The 26569-nt window shown below is 37.8% G+C and overlaps 1 protein-coding gene across 11 annotated transcripts in view; it reads right to left on the bottom strand.

The window, feature by feature from the left end:
• LOC105488799 (HECT and RLD domain containing E3 ubiquitin protein ligase family member 1) overlaps positions 1-26569 on the bottom strand; it is a 223402-nt gene that overhangs the window by 44473 nt on the left and 152360 nt on the right. For 8 of the 11 annotated variants that reach the window (XM_011753240.3, XM_011753230.3, XM_011753281.3 and 5 more), the window contains 14 exons: positions 24620-24859; positions 24161-24244; positions 21814-22334; positions 18280-19055; positions 16429-16627; positions 13157-13317; positions 9989-10105; positions 9561-9792; positions 8097-8221; positions 6602-6822; positions 5365-5633; positions 4585-4637; positions 3350-3550; positions 2152-2326 (listed from right to left, as the gene is read on the bottom strand). In XM_011753240.3, the coding sequence (XP_011751542.2) occupies positions 2152-2326; positions 3350-3550; positions 4585-4637; positions 5365-5633; positions 6602-6822; positions 8097-8221; positions 9561-9792; positions 9989-10105; positions 13157-13317; positions 16429-16627; positions 18280-19055; positions 21814-22334; positions 24161-24244; positions 24620-24859 (3374 nt within the window). The remainder of the gene's footprint in view (positions 1-2151; positions 2327-3349; positions 3551-4584; positions 4638-5364; positions 5634-6601; positions 6823-8096; positions 8222-9560; positions 9793-9988; positions 10106-13156; positions 13318-16428; positions 16628-18279; positions 19056-21813; positions 22335-24160; positions 24245-24619; positions 24860-26569) is intronic. The other 3 variants (XM_011753250.3, XM_011753256.3, XM_011753260.3) reach the window with 3 other exon arrangements.

Here is a 26569-nt window from a genome sequence, read left to right as displayed (position 1 = left end):
TTTTCTCAGTCACGATACTCTCAAAAGCAACCACTATCCTGACTTCTAAAGCTACAAATTAGTTTTGCCTGCTTTTGAACTTTACATCAATTGAATAATAATGTATGTACTCTTTTGTGTCTGGCTTCTTCAATATTATGTTTGTAAGATTCATCCAAATCTTGTAGCATTGAGCAGTTCATTTTCATTGACATATACATGAAGTCTGCCACAGTTCATTTATCCATACAGATGACAATCAGGTGGTTTCCAACATGGGGCTATTATGAATAATACTACCAAGAATGATTGGAGATGTCTTTAGGGGCACATATTTAAGTATTTCTGTTGGATATATACCCAGAAGTGGATCTCTGGGTCACAAAGTATATTCATGTTCAGCTTTAGTTGATACTATCAAACAGTTTTCCAAAGTGGTTATACCAACTTATTTTCTCACTAACAATGTATGAGAGTTTTAGCTGTTTCAGTCACTTTTTTCTCCCTAGTGTTTTAAATGTTTGCCATCCTTGTGGGTGTACAGTAGTATCTCATTGGTGGGGTTTTTGTCTTAGGTGTTTTTTTTGTTTTGTTTTTTGAGACAGGGTCTCACTATGTTTCCCAGGGCGGTCTCAAACTCCTGGGTTCAAGGGTTCTTCCTGTCTTGGCCTCCCAATCACATTGGGTTTTAATTTTCATTTCTCCGAAGACTCGATGAGGTTGAACATCTTTTCATGTGTATTGGCCATTTGGGGATCCTCTTCTGTGAAACACTTCTTAATGTGTTTTGCCCACTTTCTTCTGGGCTGTCTTTTTCTTGTTAACTTATAGGAATTATTTACACATTCTATTGGTTAGATGCATTACTAATATCTTCTCCCATTCTATGGCTTGCTTTTTTACTTTCTTATTTTTCAAATCACTTTTGCTAAACAGAGGTTTTCTATTTTATTGTATTCCAATTTATCAATCTTTTATGGCAGATTCCTTTTGTGACTTGCTTGAGGAATTTTTGCTTGTCCCAAGATCAAGAAGAAATTCTTCTATGTTACCTTCAATAAACTTTACTGATTTATTTTTCTGTCATATTTAAATCTAAGGGCCACTTTATAATTATTTGCTTTATATAATATGAGGTTGGGACCAAGGCTTTTTTTTTTTTTTTTTTTGAGACGGAGTCTAGCTCTGTCGCCCAGGCTGGAGTGCAGTGCAGTGGCCGGATCTCAGCTCACTGCAAGCTCCGCCTCCTGGGTTTAGGCCATTCTCCTGCCTCAGCCTCCCGAGTAGCTGGGACTACAGGCACCCGCCACCTCGCCCGGCTAGTTTTTTGTATTTTTTTTTTAGTAGAGACGGGGTTTCACCATGTTAGCCAGGATGGTCTCGATCTCCTGACCTCGTGATCCACCCGTCTCGGCCTCCCAAAGTGCTGGGATTACAGGCTTGAGCCACCGCGCCTGGCTGGCTTTTTTTTTCTTCCTATGTGGATAAACCATCAGACCCTGCTTCAGTTATTGAAAAAAAAAATCCTTTCTCTATTGCTCTACAGTGTGAACCACTGTCATAAATCAAGTGTTTATTTATATGTGTGGGTCGGTTTCTGAACTCTCTTCTGTCCTATCCTATTTGCCTATCCTTGAGCCAATAGCACACAGTCTTATGGAAATTTTGTTTTCCTTTCAGGATCCTTCTGCCTTCACTGATTTGCCATTAAATACTCCTGCTTCATCACTTCTTAAATGGCTACCTTTTAGGTATTTCTGGTTCTCACCCCCTTTTTACATTACAATCCACAGTATGAAAACAGCAAGGATCCCCATGATGGTATCTGCAGGCTGACTTAGCTACACAGACGGTCGATACATTTTGACCTTTAGTTTTTAATCCAGCACCATTTGGATCAACAGCCTTAGTTTCCCATTTCAAGCAACAAAATAAAATGGATGCAGTTTACTCAGTTGTGATAATGGCATTATTTTCTACCTAAAAAGAGCCAAGTATTAACTGAAAGACCAATTGAGTGAACAACAATGATGACTATGTCTAACATCTTTCATTCAACAGTACATATTCAAGCTTCTCAAATTCTCTCTCACCCTCCCAAACACCACCAGACTCCCAGCTAACGTACATTAGAAGTTAACTTAGCATCATATGACATAAAATAACACTTACCTGACTGAGAGAAGAGACAGTGCTCTCATGACCATGGTTCTGGCCAGAAGAACCTGAGCAGCAGCAGTCACTCTCCTTAAAGCCACCACACGGTCATGAGGGTTTGCTAGGGCAGCTGCCTGTTCTCCTAACGTTATTCTCCCAGAGGAGCTCTTTTCTACAGAGCCATGGCAACCTGAAAAACATAATTTTGTTTCGTTCTCAACAAGGTAAGGAAAAAAATATATCTGAACTACTAAAAAAATTTCCTGTTCTACAGAGGTTCCATAACAAACCAATGTCTTTCGCTCATTTGGAACTTGGTTATATAGAAAATTTCTTAGGAGAAACTCACACATTTCTAAGTTTAAACTTGGATATTTCTAACTTAGATATTTCTATGTTAACAATGTATTTACCACAGGAGAAATTTTTCCATTAAGTATTGTTTTGTTCATTTTGTCCATATATCACATCTACTGATAAGAAAGATACAAGAAAGTTTTAAAAACATGCTTTGAGAATTTATAAAGGACTGAATTACCAATACCACCCAATTCTTTATTTTGTATTCCCTATACCAAAAATTTACCACACCCTCTCACCCAAATAAAAAGAAGACTGCACAATAATTTTGAGTTGGTTACAGGATTCTCTTAACACCAATTTTTTTTTTAAAATAACAAGTCTTATAAATCTTTTTATTGCTTCGATATCATGAAAGACAAAAAAAATTTTTAAAGTTTATTTTTTCCTCTTGAGACAGGGTCTGGTTCTGTCACCCAGGCTGGAGTGCAGTGGCTCAATCATCGCTCACCATAACCTCAAACTCCTGGGCTTAAACGATTTTTCTGCCTCAGCCTCCTGAGTAGCTGGGACTAAAGGTGCACACCACCACACCCAGCTACTCTTCTTCATTTTTTTTATAGAAATGGGTCTCACCATGTTGCCCAGGCTGGTCCTGAACTGTTGGCTTCAAGCGACCTTCTTTCTTCAGCCTTCCAAAGTGCTGGGATCACCAGCATAAGCCAATACGCCCAGCCAAAACTTAATATCACATTATACCTTCAAAATGTTAAAACAACTGGCTAAAGAGACTTGTTAGGGTGAGATAATGTTGAACCATTAGTCTTAATTACTTTTACTTTATTATTATTTACCTAAGAAACAAACTACAGTAGATGCTATAAAATCAATGCAAATCAGCATTTCAGTTTACCTATTTGCATTAGAGTCTCTTCCATACTGTTGGTGGCTGTGACCATTGCTACTGATGCTCCTAGTGGATCACTGTCAGGGAACTGAACTGGTTCTGGTACAATGCGCCGGTCATTTAAACCAAGCGGTCCAGCAAGCAATTCAAATTCTTCTTCACCAGTTAGCTTTTCATCTTCATCAACATCCAACATGTCCCAGTCTTCTGGAATTTAAATAAATAAATGTATAGTATGTGAGTATAAATATTACATAAATCTGCTGGCAATGGTTATTCTGAAAATACATCTAAAATGCAGATGAGCAGCCAGATGCGACGGCTCACGCCTGTAAACCCAGCACTCTGGGAGGCCGAGGTGGGTGGATTACCTGAGGTCAGGAATTTGAGACCAGCCTGGCCCACAGGATGAAACCCCATCCCTACCAAAAAATACAAAAATTAGCCAGGCATGGTGGTGTGCGCCTGTAATCCCAGCTACTCAGGAGGCTGAGACAGGAGAATCGCTTGAACCTGGAAGGCGGAGGCTGCAGTGAGCTGAGATCACGCCACAGCACTCCAGCCTGGGCAACAGAGTGAGACTCCATCTCAAAGAAATAAAAATAATAAATAAATAAATAAATAAATAAATAAATAAAATGCAGATAGACTGAAAGTCCAGTGACCACATAATGAATTACGGCACCATCTCCTGCAAACTTAACCAAACTGCACTCCTGAAGCATAAGTGAGACTCTCAGGGAAAGGGAGTCAATGTAGTTAAATAAATTGACAGCAATAGCAAATGCTATAGCTGGTAATAGAGGTTTAAACTAATTAAAAATACTGTCATGGGTCTAACAAAGAGTTCTTAGCTGTCTGTAATCATTAGGGAATGAGTTATTTCAAGACAATGAGTGCTCCAGGAACATCAATGCTCATCTCTATTTATTTTTTACTTTCCACAATTAGGGTGGAAATTCAAAATATACCACATCCTTTCCCTACTTTGAAAAAAAATACACCAAATAGAAATTAATATTCTGTGGTAAAGCTGATGTTTGAAACCAGGTTCTCTTCCTTTGACTTTTAAACCAGGGTTGTTGCTATTAAACTACCTTGAGTTTTTAAGGGAAAATTTAAGTTAACATGTACACAAATACAAACACACACACACGAAGGTGAATTTTAGTAACAGATGTTAAGCAGAGAGGATATATTAAAAAAACATGTAAAATAAAGAGGCTCTCAAAACAAACTACCTTCATACACACTGTCTTGCTTGCCAATTAGATCTGGAGCTTGTCCCTTGTACCTGCACCAAACATGAAGAACATTGCATTTTTATATAAAACAGTTAGTACCCCAAAATGCAAATTAAGTCATTAGAATATTTTAAGAGGTCATTAATAAAGCAGCACAAAATAAAAAAGTATGTTTCATGTTATAGGCTAACATAATAAAAACTGCTGGTATGTAGGTACACACATGCTTACAACATCAATGATTATTTAACCAAACTACTGGGGAGATTTCTGGGTTACCTAAAACAACTCTTTTAACCAAATTCTATTCCATAAAACCTTAAAGATTTTAATAGGTGACAATAAGGGCAACAAACCTACTCTCTAGGAATTAAGGATGTAAAGAGATAATATTTTTATGGAACTCATTTAATCAAAAGTCTCTTTTTTTAATCAGGAAAAAGATCTTAATTAAAATGCCAGAAATATGGTAGAAAACACCAACGAAAAGAATTGAGTAGAAGCCTCCTGAGGGTTAAGGAAAGGGTCCTGACCATTACTTGCCAACAAGTCAAAGGTTAACACGGTCAAACTCCAGGGAAGGATATGTTGCCATGCCACTATTCCTGAGAACATGAATTTCTGAAACCCCATCCATCCCTTCTGCCCAAAGTGTAGGAATCATGGGATTTCAGGGAAGGTTAAATGCAACTCCTCACATGAAAAATCTATAGTTCCCAAGACTTAAGGTATGAGGTATCTTCAGGAGGTCTGGATATCTAGACAATTTCAAGGTACCTTTCAGAACTTGTTGTCTTGGATTTGGTCTTCAGGGCTAAGTACTTCTCCCTGCAGGTGCCACATAACAGGTAGTATGGATTTCCACTCCCACATTCACCACCAAACCAGCCATCCACATAGGAACCATTGCTGCGATAGCCCTGGCGGTTTGCACTGCGCCCGCAGCCTGGGTGGTTTCTCTTCATGTGCTGATTGAAGCTGACAACACTGCATTCACACAGTTCACACACCACCACTTCTTCCCTGTCTTCAGACTCGCAAACATGCTGCACAAAAGGATTTCATACCAAATGATTACAGTCAATTTAACATAAAACCAAGAAGTGCCAAGTAGATTATTTATGATATTAAATTCACTACTTTATTACAGATGCTAGAATATTTCCACGTTCATTAACGCTACATAAATATTTCTTTCAAATCAGAATTCAGATAACACAATCTGAAGGTGTTCTTTGCTCTCTCTCACTCGAGTAAGTTATATCAATAATACAAGTAACTGAGTATCCTACTGAGAAAAGTTAATAAACATGACAATCTGTCCTATCTCGAAATGAGGTTTTTTAAAAAAAAAAAAAAAATAGTGAAAAGAATTATTTTTCATCTGGTCACAAAATGCATACCTATTTTATAAATTTTTGAGAAAAATCATTACGATTCACTTATTTATATAGCAGATTCTCTTTCCTGTAGGACTTACACCTATGAGCTTTTTGGTCTCCCTACTACAAAAATGTAATGCTAAACAATGTATACATACAAACCCACCATGTACCCTTCCCCCAGATGGAAGTATTGACAAGATCTAGGTGAGTACTGGTTCCTAGAATTAGGCATTACATTGATTAAATGGAACCTATGAAGGAGAAGAACATGCATTCAGATAGCAATGTGAGTATAACAGCCATGTTATATAACCTGTCAACATCTACTGGAACCTGATGCTTGTTTTGTAATCTATCTTTGACATCAGAATCAAATATTACCACAGTATGGCTCTATTCATCTTGTCTGGGGAGAGAAGCAATAAAATCCCACAGAGAAAGCAAGAGAGACTTTTCCTTATTAGTTTGTAGGTATCAAAGTAACCTCAGGCTTTAAATCCCCAAACATCAGGATGAGATACAAGAGTTTTTAGAGTGTTTCAACTCTAGGCAAGGCTGCTGTTAGTAAGCTATATGAACAGGAGGGCAGGAAAATAAGTCAGAGCAGCCCCCGCTGCAGTCACACACACCCAGGTAGGCCAATCCAGTACCTCTGGGATCCACATTCCCAGAATATCATTGTCACTGGTCAGGTCTTGTCCAAACATAGCTTCCATTGCTTCATCATCAAGATCAATTTCCAATTCCTCATCTAAATTAAAGTCATACAACGCCCCTGGGTCTTGCTGCAAAGATATTCCTTCTCTCCGACTTTGATTCCTGTGGGCCTGCACAGAGCGGTATAATCCCGCTCAGAACAAAACAAAAAGGCATTTTATTTGAATGCATAAAATAATTCTGAGTATTTCGCCAGCTCTTAATTGCCATACATGTAGTAACAGCCAATATTTATTGAAGTTTTTTTTCTATATGATTATCATTATAGCAGTGGCTTATGCCTACAATCCCAGCACTTTGGGAGGTGGAGGCAGGAGAAATCACTTGAGGCTAGGAGTTTGAGACCAGCCTGGGCAACATAGTAAGACCCTGTCTTTACAAAAAAATTTAAAAAGTTAGCTGGGTATGGTGCATGTGCCTGTAGTCCTAGCTACTCAGGAGGCTGAGACAGGAGGATGTCTTGAGCCCAGGGGTTCAGGGTTACAGTGACCTAGGATTGTGCCATTGCACTCCAGCTTGGGTGACAGATCCAGATCCTATCTCTAACAACAGCAACAAAAACATTATAAAGCATTGCATGGACTCTCTTACTTAAACCTCTCAAGAACCCAGTGAGATATGAGTGCTATTACTATCCCCATTTGCAAGATAGGAAACACGTGTGATAGGTATAATTTGATGTTTTATGGTCTGAGATCCAATAAGCCAATTGAGATAGGTTCTCACCTACACGTTATCAGTCACCTTAATTATATGAGAAATATACATCCTATATTTTCTAGGATGGTCTCAAGTTCTCTCACTGTTCCCGTAAATTACTGAATCATTACTTATGTTCTAGTATTTCAATGATCAAATTCTGTTTTGACAAATCACATATTCAAGTTTTTGATTTGGAAAATATATTCCTTATAATTTATATTTTACATGCCCAGAACATAATCCTAGACTTTACTAATGTAATGAGGGAATCTGGTCCTTACCTAGCAGTGAAGCCCTAACATCCACAGAGTAGTACATCTGAAAAGCCAGTGCCTACTTTTTTTGGCACAGTGCCCTTTCCAGCTCCTTCTTACCACTGATGCTAAATATTAAACATGCATCATCACTTCTTAAATTATAATTGACTGAGAGCAGAAGGAAGAGCATTTATATAATTTCTCAAAATCTACAAGTGGCCAGTATAGACTTCTGCACCCGGGGGAACTTAAAATAAGCCTATGAATGTATGCTATGATTTAAATAAAATTATGTAAATGCATAGAAAATGATATCCAAATAGCTATTCTGTTAATGTGGAGGGACTGAGCACTTAGTATCATTAGTTTGCATCTTCTTTAATGTGCCTTTATATTGCTTTCAAAATAAGATCTTTCACAAAGAAAAGGATATGAAACATACAATTACCTGCTCTTGCTAGCAATGTGCGAGCAGCTAAGTCAAACTTGTGCCTTCTCGTTACTGCTGAGCGACCTCTAGCTGATGGTCCACTTCCAGAAGCTGCATTCTCTGTATGATCCAAATTATCAGGGCTACAAGTGCAAGTGAGAAAGCAACACAAATTTTTAAAAACCATTATGAAAAGAAAGCATAGGTATAAGCTTACTTGCAGTGTTACTTTATTCTCACTGAGAATAAAATATGTTTATGATAAAATGTGAAACACATCTTTATCCCTGTACAGTTCAATTATACACATATCATTTCCTGTGACCTGAGCAATAACTATCTGATTTTGAATTCTGCCAACAACAAAATGATGTTTAATGCAGCTCAAATTTAAATGAGATCAAATATGACCTTAACTAAATTCTAAATGATTAAATACTTAAAATTTGAAATGATTGAGAATCCTTGCCTAGGAAAAACAGGTATTTCGAAATATGTTATGAAAACATTCACTGAGCTTGTTGGAAAAAGCTTGCATGCCATACAGGACACAAGCCTTGGTTACTATATGGCTCCATAGTTAAAATGAAAAATAAAAGATCTAAAGTCATAAGAAGTGATGAAGGAAAGAAGATTTTTAGGGAGAATTCATAAGATATTCTATTACATCTCATTTTAGGATAGGCATTATCACAGAAATCTTTTTACACTTAAAGGGGCATCTTCTACCAGATATTGAAAACTATACAAGAGATGAAAATATAAATATTACACAGAGAAGAGTTAAAAGTCCAATTCTACGCCAGGCACGGTGGCTCATGCCTGTAATCCCAGCACTTTGGGAGGCTGAGGCGGGTGGATCACGAGGGCTGGAGTTCGAGACCATCCTGGCCAACACGGTGAAACCCTGTCTCTACTAAAAACACAAAAAATGAGCCGGGCATGGTGGCAGGTACCTATAGTCCCAGCTACTTGGGAGGCTGAGGCAGGAAATTGCTTGAACCAGGGAGGTGGAACTTGCAGTGAGCCAACATCGTGCCACAGCACTCCAGCCTGGCGACAGAGTGAGACTCTGTCTCAAAAAAAAAAAAAAAAGAAAAAAAAGTTCAATTCTATCAAATACATTAAATCAAGGTCCAATATTAAAATGAATACTCGATTTAATATCACTTGTATGAGATAAAATTATTTTATTAGCATGTTTACTTCAAAATAAACTTGTTTTGTTTCCTTTTTCAGTACAATTTTATACAAAAATTATGAAATTCCTTCTGGCATGAAAACACCTGTTCAAATTAAAACTTGTCATATCACTTCTACCCTTCACAGAAATATAAACTTGAAACTAAAATGCCCATCTTTTCATATAACTATATTTATCAACTTTACATACAATTAGAAGCATTTATGAAGGGATATATAATAAATGGGGCTTTGAAATTTATAACACATGGAACAAAAGTACAGGAACTGGAATTTCACCTTTCACTAAAACCTTCCTCCATTTCAGCAGCATCAGCTGATGGTATGTCTCCAGGTGACTGCAAATAACAGGGATCATTTGACTTCCCGCCACTGCCTAGAACGGCTGCTCCATGCCTGGAGTCTGCTGTGCTGCCCGACTGGGGCTCCTCTTCATCCTCATGCCCAGGGTGCTCTATCATCCACATGGCAAGGACAGTGATATTCTGGGCATCAGCCTCTCCCCGAGCACCTATACAGGGGAAAAACAGTCTGATGCTGACTTTGAGCAAAGAATTAGGTCTTTATGTGTTTGCTATGATGCTCTTGTAACAAAATATAGTGTTAAAAATCTTACCAAGTTTCATAGCCTCTTAAAAATTATGTTGTCTTTAATAAGCTAGGACTTCTCATATCTGTATACACTGATATATAAAAACTTATCGTACCTGTAGCTTCCATGGCTTTGGCAATCTGCCGAAGAGAGAACCCCATTTCCAGCAAGGGAACTGCAATTGCTGGAGGAGGAGGAGAAGTTGAAAGTCTACTGCTTGGGTCTGACAACACTGAGACAAAAGGAAGAGAAATAAGAACCTAAATATCACTAGATACCATGAATAAAAAGTGTCTTCACAGTCCTCAATTTCCTAGTATTGTTCAAGTTTAATGAAATTTTCCTCTACTCAGAATATGTGGCTGGGCACTGTGGCTCATGCCTGTAATCCCAGTTTTACTAACATCCATTTATGTTATACTTAGTAAAGATTTGTGTAGAGGTACTATAAGAATATGTAAATATCCCACTCCTCGTCTAAGTTCCATATTTGCAAATTTGTGTACTCAATAAAATTTATTTGTAATCTCAAAATCAATACTCACGTACTTTTGTAGTCATTTGTGACATATGCAGAGGGACTAAAAAGTTTAGTCCCTCAACACATGTGTTCACAGCTAAGGTTCAACAAGGTGATGCTCTGCCTTCATGTTTCAGCTCTTATGTGAAAAACAAGTGTCCTTTTCATAGTCTACTTAATGCTACACTCTTTGCATTTTTGTGCTTTTGGTCGGTGATTTCCCTGATTAAAATGGCCCCAAGCATAGTGCTAAAGTGTTGTCTAGTGTTTCTAAGCACAAGGAAGCTGTAATGTGCCTTATGGAGAAAATATATATGTTAGATAACCTTCATTCATGATGAGCTATAGTGTTGGTGGCCATGAGCTCACTGTTAGTGAATAAACAGTATATGTTAATTGTGGTATCTTCAAACAGAAGGATGCATAAAACAAGATTATACAGTATAATGATCAGATGACAGAAATGTAACTAGGAGTTCACAGGAACTTAATCCTGTACTTCTCCTAGGAGCAACGGTTCAGTATTTGCTAATTCAGTGTCCATAATGACCTTTTAGAACATAACTATTGCTAATGAGAATCAACTATTATTTCACATATTCAGTAAGTTAGAGGAAAGACTGAGCATGTGAAATAGACATGGAAGATGAGATTTGAAAACAAAACAAATCAAATGTCTACCGATGAAAACTACAGTGTTTGAACAGAAAAATACACTGGAGATTAACAGAACATTAGACACTGCAGAAGAAAAGATGAATGAATTACAAGATATAGCTATAAAAACTATCCAAAACAAATAATAATTTATTATGGAGCTTATAACATGTGTAAAAGTGAAATGTATGATAACAAAAGTATAAATGATGAGAAAAGGAAAATAAAACCATCCTGTGGTAAAATTATTATTTTAACTATGTATGAAGTGATACAATATCACTTTAAGGTAGACTCTGATAATTAAAGATGTATACAATAAACCAGAAGGTAATCTCTAAAAATATAAAACAAAGTACAGTTGACCCTTGAACAACATGGGTTTGTACTGCTTGGGTCCACTTATACATGGATTTTCTTCTGCCTCTGCCACTCCTGGGAGAGCAAGACTAGTCTCTCCTTTTCCCAGCCTACTCAATGGGAATATGACTATAATGAAGACTTTTATGAGGATCCACTTCCACTTAATGAATAGTAAATATATTTTCTCATCTTTATGGAGTCAAAAGTTATATAAAGATTTTCAACTGTTCAGGGGGTTGGTGCTCCAACCCCTGCAATGTTCAAGGGTCAAAGGTATAGATAATAAGCCAACAAAGGAGATAAAATGGAATAATAAAACTCATTTAATTCAAAGAAAGTAGAAAAGAAAAGGAGAACAAAAAACAGGTGGAACAAAATAGAAAAAAGGTGGATTTAAATCCAACCATATCAATGATCACATTAAATGTAAAAGGCATAAACACTCCAATTAAAAGGTAGAGAACAGCAGACTGGATTAAAAAAAGCAAGACTCCCTTGAGGCCAGGAGTTTGAGACCAGCCTGGGCAACATAGTAAGACCCTGTCTCTACAAAAAAAAATACAGAAATTAGCTGGGTGTGGTGGCATGCACCTGTAGTCCCAGTTACTTGGGAAGCTGAGGTGGGAGAACTGCTTGAGCCCAAGAGGTTGAGGCTATAGTGACCCAAGATCACTCCAGCCTGGGGGACAGAGCAAGAGGCTGCCTCCTAAAAAAAAAAGCAAGCAAAACCTAACTACTACATGCTGACTTTACCCATTTTAAATATAAAGACACAAATGGATTAAAAGTAAAATGATGAGTAAAGATAAACCATCCTAACAATTTTTAAAAAGCATGAGTGGCTATAATAACATCAAACAAAGCAGATTTCAGGACAAAAAAATATCACCAAGAATAAAGACATTTCATAATAACAAAAGGTCTATTCATTAAAAGTATATAAGAATCCTAAATGTTTATGAACCTACACACAGAGCTTTGAAATATATGAAACAAGAACTGAAAAGAGGAAATAGAAAAATCCACTGCTATCATCACAGATTTCAACAACACTGTGTCAATAATTGACAGAACAAGTAGACAAAAAAATCAGTAACTAGAAGACTTGGACAACACTATCAGCCAATTTGAGCCTGCTAAACAATTTATAGAACACTCAACAACAGCACAATACACATATTTTTCAAATGCACTTGGAATATTTACCAAAACAGATGATATTCTAGGCTATAAGTCTCAATAAATTTAAAGTGATTCAAATTATACAAGATATGTTCTCTGATAATAATAAAATTAGAAAGCAATAATAAAAAGATATCTAGAAAATCGCCCAAATATTTGAAAACTAAATAACATACTTTGAAATAGTCCAGAGGGCAAAGAAGACATCAAAGGCAAATTAGAAAGTACTTTAAATGAAAATGAAAACACAGCATTTCAAAATGTGTGGGTTGCAGTTAAAGCAGTACTTAGAGGGAAATTTACAACACTAAAAATGGCTAGATTGGGAAAAATGAGGAGCTGATATGACTAATGTACAGCACATTATTTCTCTCCCAAATGGCCGTAATTCAATCCACAGCTTCAAAATGAAGATGATAGCTCAGTTTAAAGGGGCAGTTCCCCTTCATTAAAATCACTATTTTACTTTCTGTGAAGACAAAACAAAATGCCCACATAATGAAATTCCACACATCTGGAATGTCAACTTTTGGATATCATAATGCATATCAGCACACGCACCTGTGCGGTTAGCTGGCCTTGCTGACTGGGAATCAGGAGAAGTTAAACTTTGCCTCCTTCCTACTTCATCAGAAGGAGAGGTGGGTAACGATGATATTGGAGGAGTCTGTGCCCGACGTGTGGGAAGTACAGTGGTAGTTGGGTAACTGGAGAACATTTGCCTTTAAGAAAATAACAGTGGTTAGCATAAAAATCCAATTTACAAAATAATACATATCACAATCTTCCTGTAGAAGAATATGCAACCTGGAAGACTAAACAGGTCAGCTATAGTTTAATAAGAATATGCAACCTGGAAGACTAAACAGGTTAGCTATAATTTAATGGAGGGTGGGGAGAAAAACTCCTCAGTTTTAAAAATGATTATCTCATATGGTACTTTCAGTATAAATGTAATAAAACCTTATGATTCTTTCAGCAAAATGCCAGCAACACAGCAGATAGGGGAAATATAGCCATTCGCAAAATAGATGAAAAATGCCTGCCTTCATGGAGCTTTCCTTCGATTATAATACCAAGATGAGAGGGCTATTTTGGTATACATAGAGTGCAAGGAAGGCTTTTAAATACAGGTAACCTGCAGTTACTTTTAAATATTAATATAAACTCACAAGCTAGTCATGAAATTATTCACGTGGATTGAAAGTAATGGTTTACAGGCAAGTTATGGAAAGAAAAGGTAACTGTCTAGTTACCTAGCACAACTGCAAAACAGTACATGAATGATATGCCAGCTGCAGAGTCGGGGAAAAGTACGGGCAGGCAGCCCCTCTTCAGTTGAGAATGTGGAGCACAGTCGGGGAAAGGTATGGGGGGAGAACCCCTCTTCAGTTGAGAAATGTGAACAGTGGTTAGAGAATAAAGTCCAGGAAGATCCACACTGACTACTCCTCAGATTTGTCCAAAAGAACTAGGAACTTTCTAAGTATCAAAAATGTACTGTCTACCAAGTCAGTAATACAATGGTATACACACAGGAAGCAGCAGTTCCCTGGTTTTTCCTCTACTAAATGATGTCTGCCCAGTAAGAGCCAAGTACAACTCTAATGAAGTCCCAGCCAATAGCAGGGAAATGAAGACAGAAGAAATGAGAAGTCAAAAGTCCTGGTGAATGCCTATGGGAGCAAGGGGGCATGATTTTACCACTGAATCCCATGTCCACACTAGTAAGAGCTGAAAAGGTTACAAGGAGTCACTGATGCTACTGATTTTGTGTGGACGCCTTGAATTCCGTAATTGCCAAAGGGATTAAAAAACATATTAGAATGTCCTATCAGGCAAGCATAGTGTCTCACACCTGTAATACCAGCATACTTTAGGTGGTTGAGGCCAGAGGATCACTTGAGGCCAGGAGTTCAAGATAAGCCTGGGCAACAAAGCAAGATCCCGTCTCTACAAAAAAATTTTTAAAAATTAGCCAGGGGCCAGGCATGGTGGCTCACAACTGTAATTTCAGCACTTTGGGAAGCCAAGGTGGGTGGATCCCCTGAGGTTGGGAGTTTGAGACCAATCTGACCAACATGGAGAAACCCCATCTCTACTAAAAATACAAAAAATTAGCCGGGCCTGGTGGCACAGGCCTGTAATCCTAACTACTCGGGGCTGAGGCAAGAGAATCGCTTGAACCCAGGTGGTTGAGGTTGCGGTGAGCCGAGATCATGCCATTGCACTCCAGCCTGGGCAACAAGAGCGAAACTTTGTCTCAAAAAAAAAAAAAAAAAAAAAAAAAAAAAAAAAATTAGCCGGGTATGGTGGTACACTTGTAGTCCCAGCTACTCAGGGGGCTGAGGCAGGAGGATGGCTTGAACCTAGAAGACTTTGAGGCTGCAGTGAACTATGACCATGCCACTGTAGTCCAGTCTCAGCGACAGAGTGAGATGCTGTCTCTTAAAAAAAAAAAAAAAAAAAAAAAGAGAGAGAAAAAAAAGAATGACCTATTATTCCTCTATCTTCCTTATTCCTTGAACAGATGCACCTCCTGAAACTGTTATTCCAGTGAGAGAGCTAAGAAGTAGGAGGTATGTGGGGACTGAAAATGCTACTAGGATTGTACTCCTGCACAAGACCACAGCAGTAATTCTCAAAGTGTACACTGAAGCCACTACATCAGAATCACTAGGGAAACTTAATTAAAATGTAAACTATGAGCCCCACCAGACCTACTGAATCAGACTTGCTAAAGGATACAGCCCTAGAGCTTTAAAAAGTTTCCCAGTTGGCTCTTGGGCACACCAAAAATTGAGAATCACTACAAAAGACATTACCCTGTTCCACTGTTTAAGATGTTAGTCTACACAGTGGGAATCATAATGTCTTCTCAACTAAGGAAAGAGGGGAAAGAAAAAAAGGGAGGCTAACCATTCTGCTTCCCTTATTTCACTTAAGTCATAGTTAAGAGAGCTCACAAAACAGTCTCTCCCTGAAGGTTCTTCTCTCAAAAGTTTTCATTTGTGTATACATCTGGCAAATTAAAGCAAAAATAAATTTAAGTAAGTAAGCATCACTTGAAACTTACAAACTTATTAAAACAGAGTTGGCTGAAGAAGCATCATAAGACATGCTCTTTTGTTTGAAAAGCAGAGTTGCTTGAAATTTTTTTGAGAATAAAAATACAGGCCAGGTATGGTGGCTCATGCCCGTAATCTCAGCACTTTGGGAGGCCGAGGCGGGTGGATCATGAGGTCAGGAGACCGAGACCAACCTGGCTAACACAGTGAAATCCCATCTCTACTAAAAATACAAAAAAATTAGCTGGGCATGGTGGATGGCGCCTGTAGTCCCAGCTACTCAGGAGGCTGAAGTGGGAGAATGGCGTGAACGTGGGAGGCAGAGCTTGCAGTGAGCCAAGATCACGCCACTGCACTCCAGCCTGGACAATAGAGCAAGGTTCTGTCAAAAAAAATAAATAAATAAAATTTTTTTAAAAAGAATAAAATACAAGTATTTACTTTTTGAAGAAAAAAAAATACTTAAAAACTTAGGGGAAAAAAAAGATCATGGTAAGAGAGAGAATGTTAGAGTATTTGCTAGTCAGCACCACAGTTGATTAGACCTGGGATCACCACTAATTGGCTGTGAGATTTTGGGTAAGTTATTAAACTTCTGAGGGACATTTCCAACTTCAGTAAAATGAGCTTGACTATATGATCTCTTGGGTTCTTTCTAGCTCTAGAACACCAAGATTCAGCTGGGCATACTATTCATAAGAGGACAACTGTGCCTTCAGAAACACAGGCATCAGTATGGCAGACATTAAAGATCAACTTCTCTACCTGAGAAGACTAAGAGGCATCACTCCAGGGGACTCGGATGCAGGCACTGTTTCTGTGTCAGTGACTGGAGTGGTGGCAGTTGTGGTGTCCTCCAGAGAGCTGCTCATAAAAGAGGTCGTGCTTGAGGCTGATGGGCTAGTAGTAACCGGTGTCTGTGCCTGCTGGGCAGGGTCACTTTCTTCGGCTTGTTGATCAATCTCTAGAAACCAAAATAAAGGTTAAGAAAGTAGTAAGGATTTGTTTTTTCAAAAATAACAGTGGGAATAAAAAACTTCTACCTTTTTAATTTAAAAGTTTCTAAATATATTTCACAAGCATCAATTTCTATGAAAGACTGACAGAAAAAAATATTCTTACATATATACATCTTTGTATTCACTATTGTACTCATTAGTTCCAGACTCTACAGGCAGTATTGTAATGAGCCCTTGTAATTATACATTTCTGTTTTTAGAGAAGAGGGTTCTCTTAAAAACAAAAAAAGTCTCACTTTTGGTTGTAAGATCTGACAAGAGGTTCTCTAAGGTATCCAATCATTAAAACTGTGTTTCCTTCACACTTTCATTTTGATGCCTATCTTTAATCTACAAATAGGCAAAGATAAAGGCATATAAATACAAGAAGAGCAAAAACTTAGATAGAAACTTCACATTTTAAAAAGGACAATTTCATTAACAAACCCACTTAGTTAACATGTCTAAAAGTTTACAAAGTATTTATACATATATACGTATGTTTTAATCTGTTAAGGAAGCCTACAAATAAACATAACTAAAATATGAGTTGCTACAAAGACAAGTAATTCTATTAAGTTTGATAAAAAGCCACACTACTTCACAATCATCATGATCTTCACATTCCTACTTATGTACACCATGTATCTCTCTCTCTCTCTCTCTCTACTTACTGTCTAAGCTAAGTCAAGAAGAAAAGGAATGAGCAAAAAGGGAAAGAAGAAGGGAGAGAAGGAAGAACAATATAAACTCCATGAAGGCAAGGGACTTTGTTTTAACTGCTGCCTCTCCAGAACCTAAGAAAGTACCCAACACATAGTAGGCACTCAATAAACATTTACTGAACGAATCTCATTTTTATTTCTCAATTCACATTCTCCCCAAATGTGAGGATACAAGATAAAACAGGGGCTTTTTTTTTTTAACATGCAATATGCAGTCTATGAAAGTAGAGACTTTAAAATTTCCTTTAAAATGTCTCTGAGAAGATATCAGAATACCATGTATTTTATTTCGCTTTTGTTTGTTTTTTGAGACAGGGTCTCGCTCAGCCGCCCAGGCTTGAGTGCAGTGGCACAATCTTGGCTCACTGTAACTCTGCCTCCCGGGTTCAAGAGATTCTACTGTCTCAGCTTCCTGAGTAGCTGGGATTAAAGGCACGCGCCACTATGCCCGGTTAATTTTTGTATTTTTAGTAGAGACAGGGTTTCGCCATGTTGGCCAGGCACTCCTGGTGTCAAGTGATCTGCCCGCCTCGGCCTCCCAAAGTGCTGGGATTATAGGCGTGAGCCACTGCGCTTGCCAGAATACTGTGTATTTTGAGTCAGATCAATAAATACATTTTTTGGTATGAATTAAATTTTGTTTTACAAAATGTAGTAATAATTGCTGTGTCCTAACAGTGGTACAGGTTTAAAATAGCAAAATTATAGACAGAAGATTACTAATATAAAAATAACAAAAAAGAACTGTTTTCCTTAAAGAAAAAGTGATGTGAAAATTGCTTTGACCAAAGATTTTTTTTACAAATCACTTTCAGAATGCATCACTTCTGACAATTATGAACATAATCTAAACAGCACAAAAGCAAAAAAAAAAAAAAAATCAGATAACATACCTTGCTTAATTTTGCCCCCAAACTGGTCTTCCAAAAGCCCATGAACCACTAATTTATAGATCATGGCTTGAGCTCGTTCGAGATCAGCTAATCCCAATGCTCTCTTTATGGGTGACCGCATGACTGCTCGCTTCACCATGTGTCGCATCAAGAACTGCAGGGCTGCTCGCATCTCCACGTCTTCATGAACAACTGGAGAACTTGCACAGTCTGAGTTGTGGCCGTTTTCAGCCAGAACTTTTGGTATCAGCAACAGCTCAGCATATTTACTACAGCCAAGAAGGGCACTAAGTGATTTCATAGCACCGAGGTAAAGATATGACAGCTGGACTGCTCTGATTTCTGACTGGGCTACGTCATGGTTTTTGGACATATGTTCATGATTTTTTCTTTTCCCTTCTGTTATTTGATGTTGGGATTCCACACTTGGCAGTGTTGGATCTAAAGAAAATGAAGCGATTTCATTTTCTGATTTGGAGCTTGTGGTACCCTGACTTTTGACATCATCAGATGTTAGGCCTGTTCGCGTATCTAAAGTGGATTCACTCTCAGGTTTCTGCTCAACATCCCCTTTCTCCTCAGATTCATGTCGGTGTTTCTTCTCATGGCGCTTGGTGCTCTGTTTCCCCATGTCTTCGTGAATGCCAGTCAGATATGTTAGGTCCAGCAGCACAGAAGCCGTCAGGCCTCGGAATCGCGCCACATCAAACGGCAATGGTTCACAGGGTTCCAGATTATACAATGGAGTATCACTAGGCGACCAAAAAGTTGGGAAGCTTTAATAAAGATCAGAATGACACAGGAAGAAGCAAGTGAGGGAAAGACAGGAGGAAGGTACGGAAAATAATGTAGACAAAATAAGGTGCATCATGTACACAATACAGAGAATAATTTACACAAACTAGAGAAATCATTACAAACACAGAGAAAAATGAGTCTACTATGAGAAAATGGGGAGATGTGATGCTAAATGCAGAAGCAATGAGATGTGCATGTGCTTTCAAATAAGAATATTCATTAATATATAACGTATGTCAAGAGTTAGCAAACTTTCCGTAAGGGGCCAGAGAGGAAATATTTTCGACTCTGCAGGGCACACAGTCTCAGCTACAACCACTCAACCCTGCCATCATAGTGCAAAAGCAGCCACTGATATAACTAAACAAATGGGTGTGGCTGTACACCTTTACTTACAAAAACAGGAGGTTTGTCGGATAGAATTTGATGTAAGCTATTCAGAAAATTTGTATAATAAATCTAGTTTATAAATGGTTATTTGTAACTTATTTCAGAGAGGACTTCATTTCATAAAAAAAGTTTACTTTGTAGTCTCAATTAATGTCTCTATAGTTTAAGCCAAAATATAATTACATATTTCCTGATATTGGCAAGAATTTCCTGAAGTTTAAGAATGATATAATTATACAAAATGTAATAAAAAGCTTTTGCTAGTATAAAGTTTTGTTGTTCTAACCTAAAATCTTGGTTCTATATTACCTTCCTAATCACATTTTCCTCTAGGCTCATTTTTCTTGTTTTAATTTATTAATTTACTTATTTTGCTATATTGTATGCATCTTTTTTTTTTTTTTTTTTTTTTTTTGGAGATGGAGTCTCGTTCTGTCACCCACGCTGGAGCGTAGTGGCATGATCTCAGCTCACTGCAACCTCTGTCTACCGAGTTCAAGAGATTCTCCTGCCTCAGCTTCCTGAGTGGCTGGTATTAGAAGCGCGTGCCACCAGGCCTGGCTAATTTTCTGTATTTTTAGTATAAAGAAGGTTTCGCCACATTGGCCAGGCTGATCTCAAACTCCTGACCTCAGGTGATCCACCTGCCTCTGCCTCCCAAAGTGCTGGGATTACAGGTGTGAGCCACCAAGCCCTGCCTACTGTATGCATCTTAACAAGGCATCATAAATCCTCTCTGAAACAAGGCAAAGAATGAGAGGAAAGGTAGACACTTCCATGTCACTCTGTAAAGTTGTCATTGGTTTCTTAGCTTGGTAGAATGGAGAGGAAGGTAGAGTCCATTAACCCCTGAAATTGTGTGTAAAGTTTACGTATATGTATTTTTTGGCTAAGATGATCCATAGCGTTCACTAAATTCTGAAACAGTACCACTCCCAAACCACAAAGAACCACTGTTTTAGATATTGTTCTGGCCAGGCTCAGTGGCTCATGCCTGTAATCTCAGCACTTTGGGAGGCCAGGGCAGATGGATCACTTGAGGTCAGGAGTTCAAGACCAACCTGGGCAACATGGTGAAACTCCATCTCTACAAAAATACAAAAATTAGCTGGGCATGATGGCAGGTGCCTGTAATCCCAGCTACTCGGAAGACTGAGGTGGGAGAATTGCTTGAACCCGGGAGGTGGAAGTTGCACTGAGCCAAGATTGTGCCATTGCCCTCCAGCCTGGGCAACAGAGCGAGACTCCATCTCAAAAAAATAAATAATAAAATAAAATAAAATTTAAAAAGATATTGTTCTATGTCATATCAACATGTAACTTTACAGGAATCACATTGGGCAGTGTAATGAACAGTTATATAATATCACCGATAAATCCATATTTTCAAATGATACAACTATGTAGAGTCATTAGATAAATGAGTCCTCCTTATCAAAGAAGATACTTGACAAGATGAGTATCCCTTATCCAAAATGCATGGGATCAGAAGTGTTCTGGATTTCAGAATTTTTTTCCCCAAATTCTGGAATATTTACATTGTACTTACCAGCTGAGCATCCCAAATCCAAAAATCCAAAATCTGAAAGGCCCCAGTGAGCATCTCCTTCGAGTGAAAACCCGAAACTTTCTGAGCACCAACATGATGCTCAATGGAAATACCCACTGGAGCATTTTGGATTTCAAATTTTTGGATTTGGGATGCTCACCCTGCATTTCCTTGTAAACATACGAAATTTGTACTTTGCACAAATCCTCTCTGAATGCAAACACACCCAAATGCTTTTAAACACCCTGTTTGAGTCAAGTAAATGTAATTTTCACATCTATTCAAAATGTTTGCATTAAGGGGACAGAAATAAGGGGTTTTACAAAAAGTAAGAATACTTAAAATTACTGATAATGCAAAGCCTAATTTCAGTCCATCAAACGTTCATATCCAATATTCAGAGCCTTGCAACCACAAAATGCAATGAACAGATTAGCTGGCTGGCTTTTTACTATGCCAGTGTGTAACGGAAATGATCAAAATGCAAAAAACCAAATGAAAAATTTGAAGAAGAATCCCACTTAAACATATAAACTAATGAGCTTACCATTTTTTCCCCAAAACAAAACAAAACAAAATGACTATGTATTTTTTAAACCCACTAGTATTTCAAAGAACATGGGTTTAGGAAATTCTCCTTTAAGAAATTACAGTACAAACACCTAGTTGCACGAGAAATATTTTTAAAAGTTAACTGGCAGCTCACCTAAAATACGTAATTACTCACTGTCGACAGGCAATGGTCTATTTCACCATTATATACTCGTTTGCTAAAAGTGTAACTCAACAGATCATACCTGATAGTAATTTCTGCTTCATCCCATTGGACCTTGGCAGACGTGCTGCCCTCTTTGACCACTCCCAGCAGCGTGGCATGGCGCCCAGTTTGCTTGTGAACACACCGACCTCCAACTCTAAGACCAGCATCAACTCCTCCTATCACAGCCAGCACAGGCCACACTTCTATGCAAAGAGTCCTCAGCTGCAGCTCTGAGAGGTCAGCGAGGCCATGCCTAGTATGTTTACCTTTCTCTTCCTCTTTGCTCTCCTTCTCCTCTCTCATTTCATTTTCCTCTCGGCTCTGAACCGAGCGGCTTTTCTTTAGCTTCTGACCTGACTCTTTAATACATATCTTAATTTTGTGCAGCCTTTCCATCATTTTTTTGTTAATGCAGTAAGTCCAACGGTCTGTTCGGTGAAGGATACGGATGAGTTGAATAGTGGCCTCAGCCAGCACTGCTGCTACTGGACTACAAATAGGGTCTCCTGGAAGTAAGTCTCGGGGTGTGCCACGCATCTGCATATCACAAATTTTCACCTATATAAAAGTAAAGAGGGTGGAAAACATATGCTATTAATAGTTCTTCTTAGACACTATAAATTCTAACATGTAGAATCCCATGTTGAACTAGTATTTGGTCTCTTCATACTTGTGAATTATACACCAACTTGCCCCCAAAGAGTAACGAAATGTTACAGATACACTGAAGTTAGTAGTAGTATGGTCCACTGGAATAAGCTGCCCTGTTTAAATTTCCTGTAACTCATGAATTCCAGAGATGCTAGGACAATTTGAAAGATGAATATAGAGACCAAGCCTTATGTGACTGACTCAATTTAGTCTAAAATAAGCCTTAAGGATATACTCTTTCTCATCCTCAAGACTCTAGAATAATGAGTCCTGGACATTTTACATTGTTCAAGGGGTGCAAAAGTAAAATCATACATCTGAACATTTGGAATAGTCACAATCTGGATACACACTGCAAATAAGACACAGAAGTTAAAAGAGCAGCAAAACTTGGCTTCAAGTAATAACTTTGTATAATCTTAGGAAATTATTTAATCATTCTAAGTCTTAGCTTTTCATTTAAAAACTGACACTAATAATAGCATCTGTCTCCTACAGTTAAAGATTAAATGAGATTATGCACATAAAGTGCCTATTAGTACAGTGCCAGTCACACTGTAAATGTTAAAAAAAAAGTTAATGACTGTTAGTATTGTGTTTCTCAAAGGTTCTAAAATTTATCAAAAATGCCTTCTAGACAGAATAAATTGATTGATACATAGTCTAAGGCTGAATGAATCTTTTCAAGGTTCACAAACGGCAGAAAGCACCAGACCATCATTGGTTAACTGCATTAACCAATACTGAGAATATGTTTATAAACGATACTAATGCATTTAAGGAAACATGTTCTTTTCAGCATAGGTGAAAATAACATGAAAATTTGAACCAGAACATGACATAAACTACTTTGGGCTGCAAACCTACATAGGGCAATGGATGATACCAGGCACTGGGCTGCATCTTTACTTCATCTCCAGTTCAGTTTTGGTTGCCTGGCTGTCTAAGAAACAGTTCCCAGCCAGCCTTAAATTATAATTCCTTGACATTAAAAATATGTATTTTTAAAAACACAGAAAAGGTAATTTTTTTTGTTAGAATTTACCAGGTCCAGCAATTTCATTATGGAAATATTACACATGATATAACTTGAAAGCTTTCTACCACATAATGGTTAGAAATTCTCGAGACTTGACTTAAGCTGTACTATGCATCCGCAAGTGAAAGGATGGAGTAGGGAAAAAAAAAATCCACCCACCAGCACAGGGAGATCACAGTTTTTCTCTGCCTGGGTTTTAGATGAGGTGAAAAAGAAAGTTTACAATGGAGGGTATCCTATTAATACTGTTGTCATGAAGTTCAAATTCACACCATCTACAACACCTGAAAATTCCCCCAGCTGCATGAAAGGTAGTTTCCTCATCATGACTAGAACTTCTATTATTCAGCTGATAGCATCTTATTACATTTAAGATTATGTCTAGATTTCTCTCTCATATCCATAATTGCCAATGAATTAGATTATCTCTAAACTAGTTCCTATAGTTCTTGTGACTGCACATATGTTTGAAAGTTGACTCACTGTATTCAAATTGCCAGAACATGAAATAGTGTCTTAATATTAATACATCATAAAGTCAATTTCTGAAAGTAACCTTCTTCTAGAAGAATGGATTACCTAAGTCAGGTACTTTTAATGGCAGAAGAAATAGCTTATTATATTTATAAACTCCATCTGATGCTAAACAATAAAGTAACAAATATTCTTAAATAAAGGTTTGAGACTTCATTACCTTTTCCCCTGGATTGCTACTATAGAACATCACACATGGGTACAACTCTGCTGCATCCACATCTTCAAAAGCTAATTTGGGTTCCTACAGTGTGGCAGTGGTGAGGAAAAGAAAAAGGAAATAGAAATTGTTTAAATTGATAGTATCTAACCACATTAGAACTGAAAGCTTTTACGAGACAGAACAAAAGTTACTAGATCAAATTCTCAATTAACCTTGCTAACCAAGAAAATTCTACATATAATAAGTTATCATAATGTGTTCATCTGTTTGAAAAATCTTATTGGCATTTAACTATCTTCTGTTTATTGTTAATAAATATTTTAAGAACCAGAAAGTATTAGAGAGAAAGGAGAGATGAGTAGATAATCTATAAATTGAATAAATGGCACTTAAATAACCAAGTTGACTATAAATAGAAACAAGAAAAATGTAATGCTTGCGAATGGGTGTCGGTACCTCTCCATTTTTCCCAAAAGAAATGGTCCTGGCTTCCATATCTAACACACAGGTAATGAAATCTCCTTGAGTAAAGCTGGACAATGTGAGAGTCTGTTCTCCATTGTGATAGAGGTTACCACTGTAGGCCCTATAGAGCCACATATCCGAGGTAGTGCGGTGGTTAAAGTCATGTACTGGCCAGCGAGAAACTCCAACACAGGTGCCTTCATTCCCTCTGTTTTCCTTCACAATATAAAACTAAAATAAAAGTGGGATATTCATTAATACTCAAAAAATATATTTATATACTATTAACTGCATTAACCAATACTGAGAATATGTTTATAAATAATACTAATGCATTTATGGAAACATGTTCTTTTCAGCATAAGTGAAAATAACATGAAAATAATCGCATCAATTTAGAAAGATTTTAAAACAAACTTATTCTTTATCTTGCAGAATACTTAGAATAACCTTTGAATATCTACAGTATTTAAAATAAGCAATTCTAACTTACAATTTAATAATGAAGCTGAGGAAGTATGTTTAGTCCAGAAATTAACGAAAAATTTTAACTCTTTATATATAGATTTTAACTACTCTCTTGCATATACTTTGGTTTAGAAAAAGAGTTAATATGGCAAGCCTGAGACTAGGTGTTTTGTTTTGTTTTTAATTTTCTAAAGAGATGGGATCTCACTCTGTTTCCCAGGCTGGAGTATAGTAGCGTGATCATGGCTCACTGAAGTTTCAAATTCCTGGACTCAAGCAATTCTCCTACGTCAGTCTCCTGAGTAACTAGGACTACAGGTGTACACCATCATGCCTGGCTAGTTATTTTTTGTAGAGATGAGGTCTTGTTACACAGTCTGGTCTTGAACTCCTGGCCTCAAGCAATCCTCCCACCTCGGCCTCCCAAAGTGTTGGGTTTACAGGCATCAGCCACTACACCTAGTGTGACTACTACTATTTTCAAAAAGTCACGCTTGTAACACTGGTCTTTGGCTAGTATCTGGGAATTTGACTAGTAAAGTTTCTTACACTGATTTAAAAAAAAAAAAACAAAATAAAAAAACTTCCCCTAAGTGACAAACATGACTCACTAACCTAGAACATTTAAACAAACAATGTGGTCTATGCTGAATACTTGCTCTCCTTTTGGGAGTATGAAATTTTGGTACATGTCAGGTTGAAGGTGTCTACATGACCAGCCCCCATTAAAAACCTTGGGTTCTCAATCTCTAATGGGGTTCTCTAGAAACATCACACACGTTATTTTTCTTGCTGGGGAAAGCTTGTGCACTTGTGCTCATGGGAGGGAGAGAACAGAAGGAAGCCTATACATGGATTCTTCCATACCTCACCTGTGTCCTTCCCTTATTATCTGGGTATATCCTTACTGCAGCATTATAGCAAGTCTCCGTCATGAGTGTATCAACATGTGGAGTCTGACAAGTCCTTCTAGTGAATCTCTGAATGTGAGGGTGGTCTTGGGGACTCATGACTTAGCAGTGGCAGCAATGAGATTCACTAGAACAACCCTGATGCACTAGAATATAGTTAAATATTGCTGGGGAAAAGGAAAGAGACGAAAGGAAAAGATAAAACTCTGGTACCTAGGTGGCTACGTAGTTACACATAGTGTGAAACAGAAGGTGAGCTGCTATCTGTTGTGAAGGGGAAAAGTTACCTATCAATTTTTAAGATAAATCCAACCACAAGAGAGTTGGTTTGCTACCCCGGATGCTCTTGGTCTTGCTAGCTAAAGTTAGGAAAAAAGAGCAGCTCAGGTAGAAACTGTGCTGTTCTTTCTTCCAGGAACAACTTCTTTCCTGAAGAGAAAGGGCCCCAATATTCCCACAAGTGGGCTTTAGATGAACCAGAGTAGAAAAATTAGCTTGTAGTTGCTCTCTCCTCCAGTGGGAGGGGAAAGGGTTCAAAAATCCCTGACAGCTTTGAGTGTGG

The sequence above is a fragment of the Macaca nemestrina genome, chromosome 7 (assembly GCF_043159975.1).
Source record: "Macaca nemestrina isolate mMacNem1 chromosome 7, mMacNem.hap1, whole genome shotgun sequence".
Lineage (NCBI taxonomy): Eukaryota > Metazoa > Chordata > Mammalia > Primates > Cercopithecidae > Macaca > Macaca nemestrina.
The sequence above is the reverse complement of the archived record's forward strand: the minus strand, read 5'-3'. Positions and strand labels throughout refer to the sequence as shown.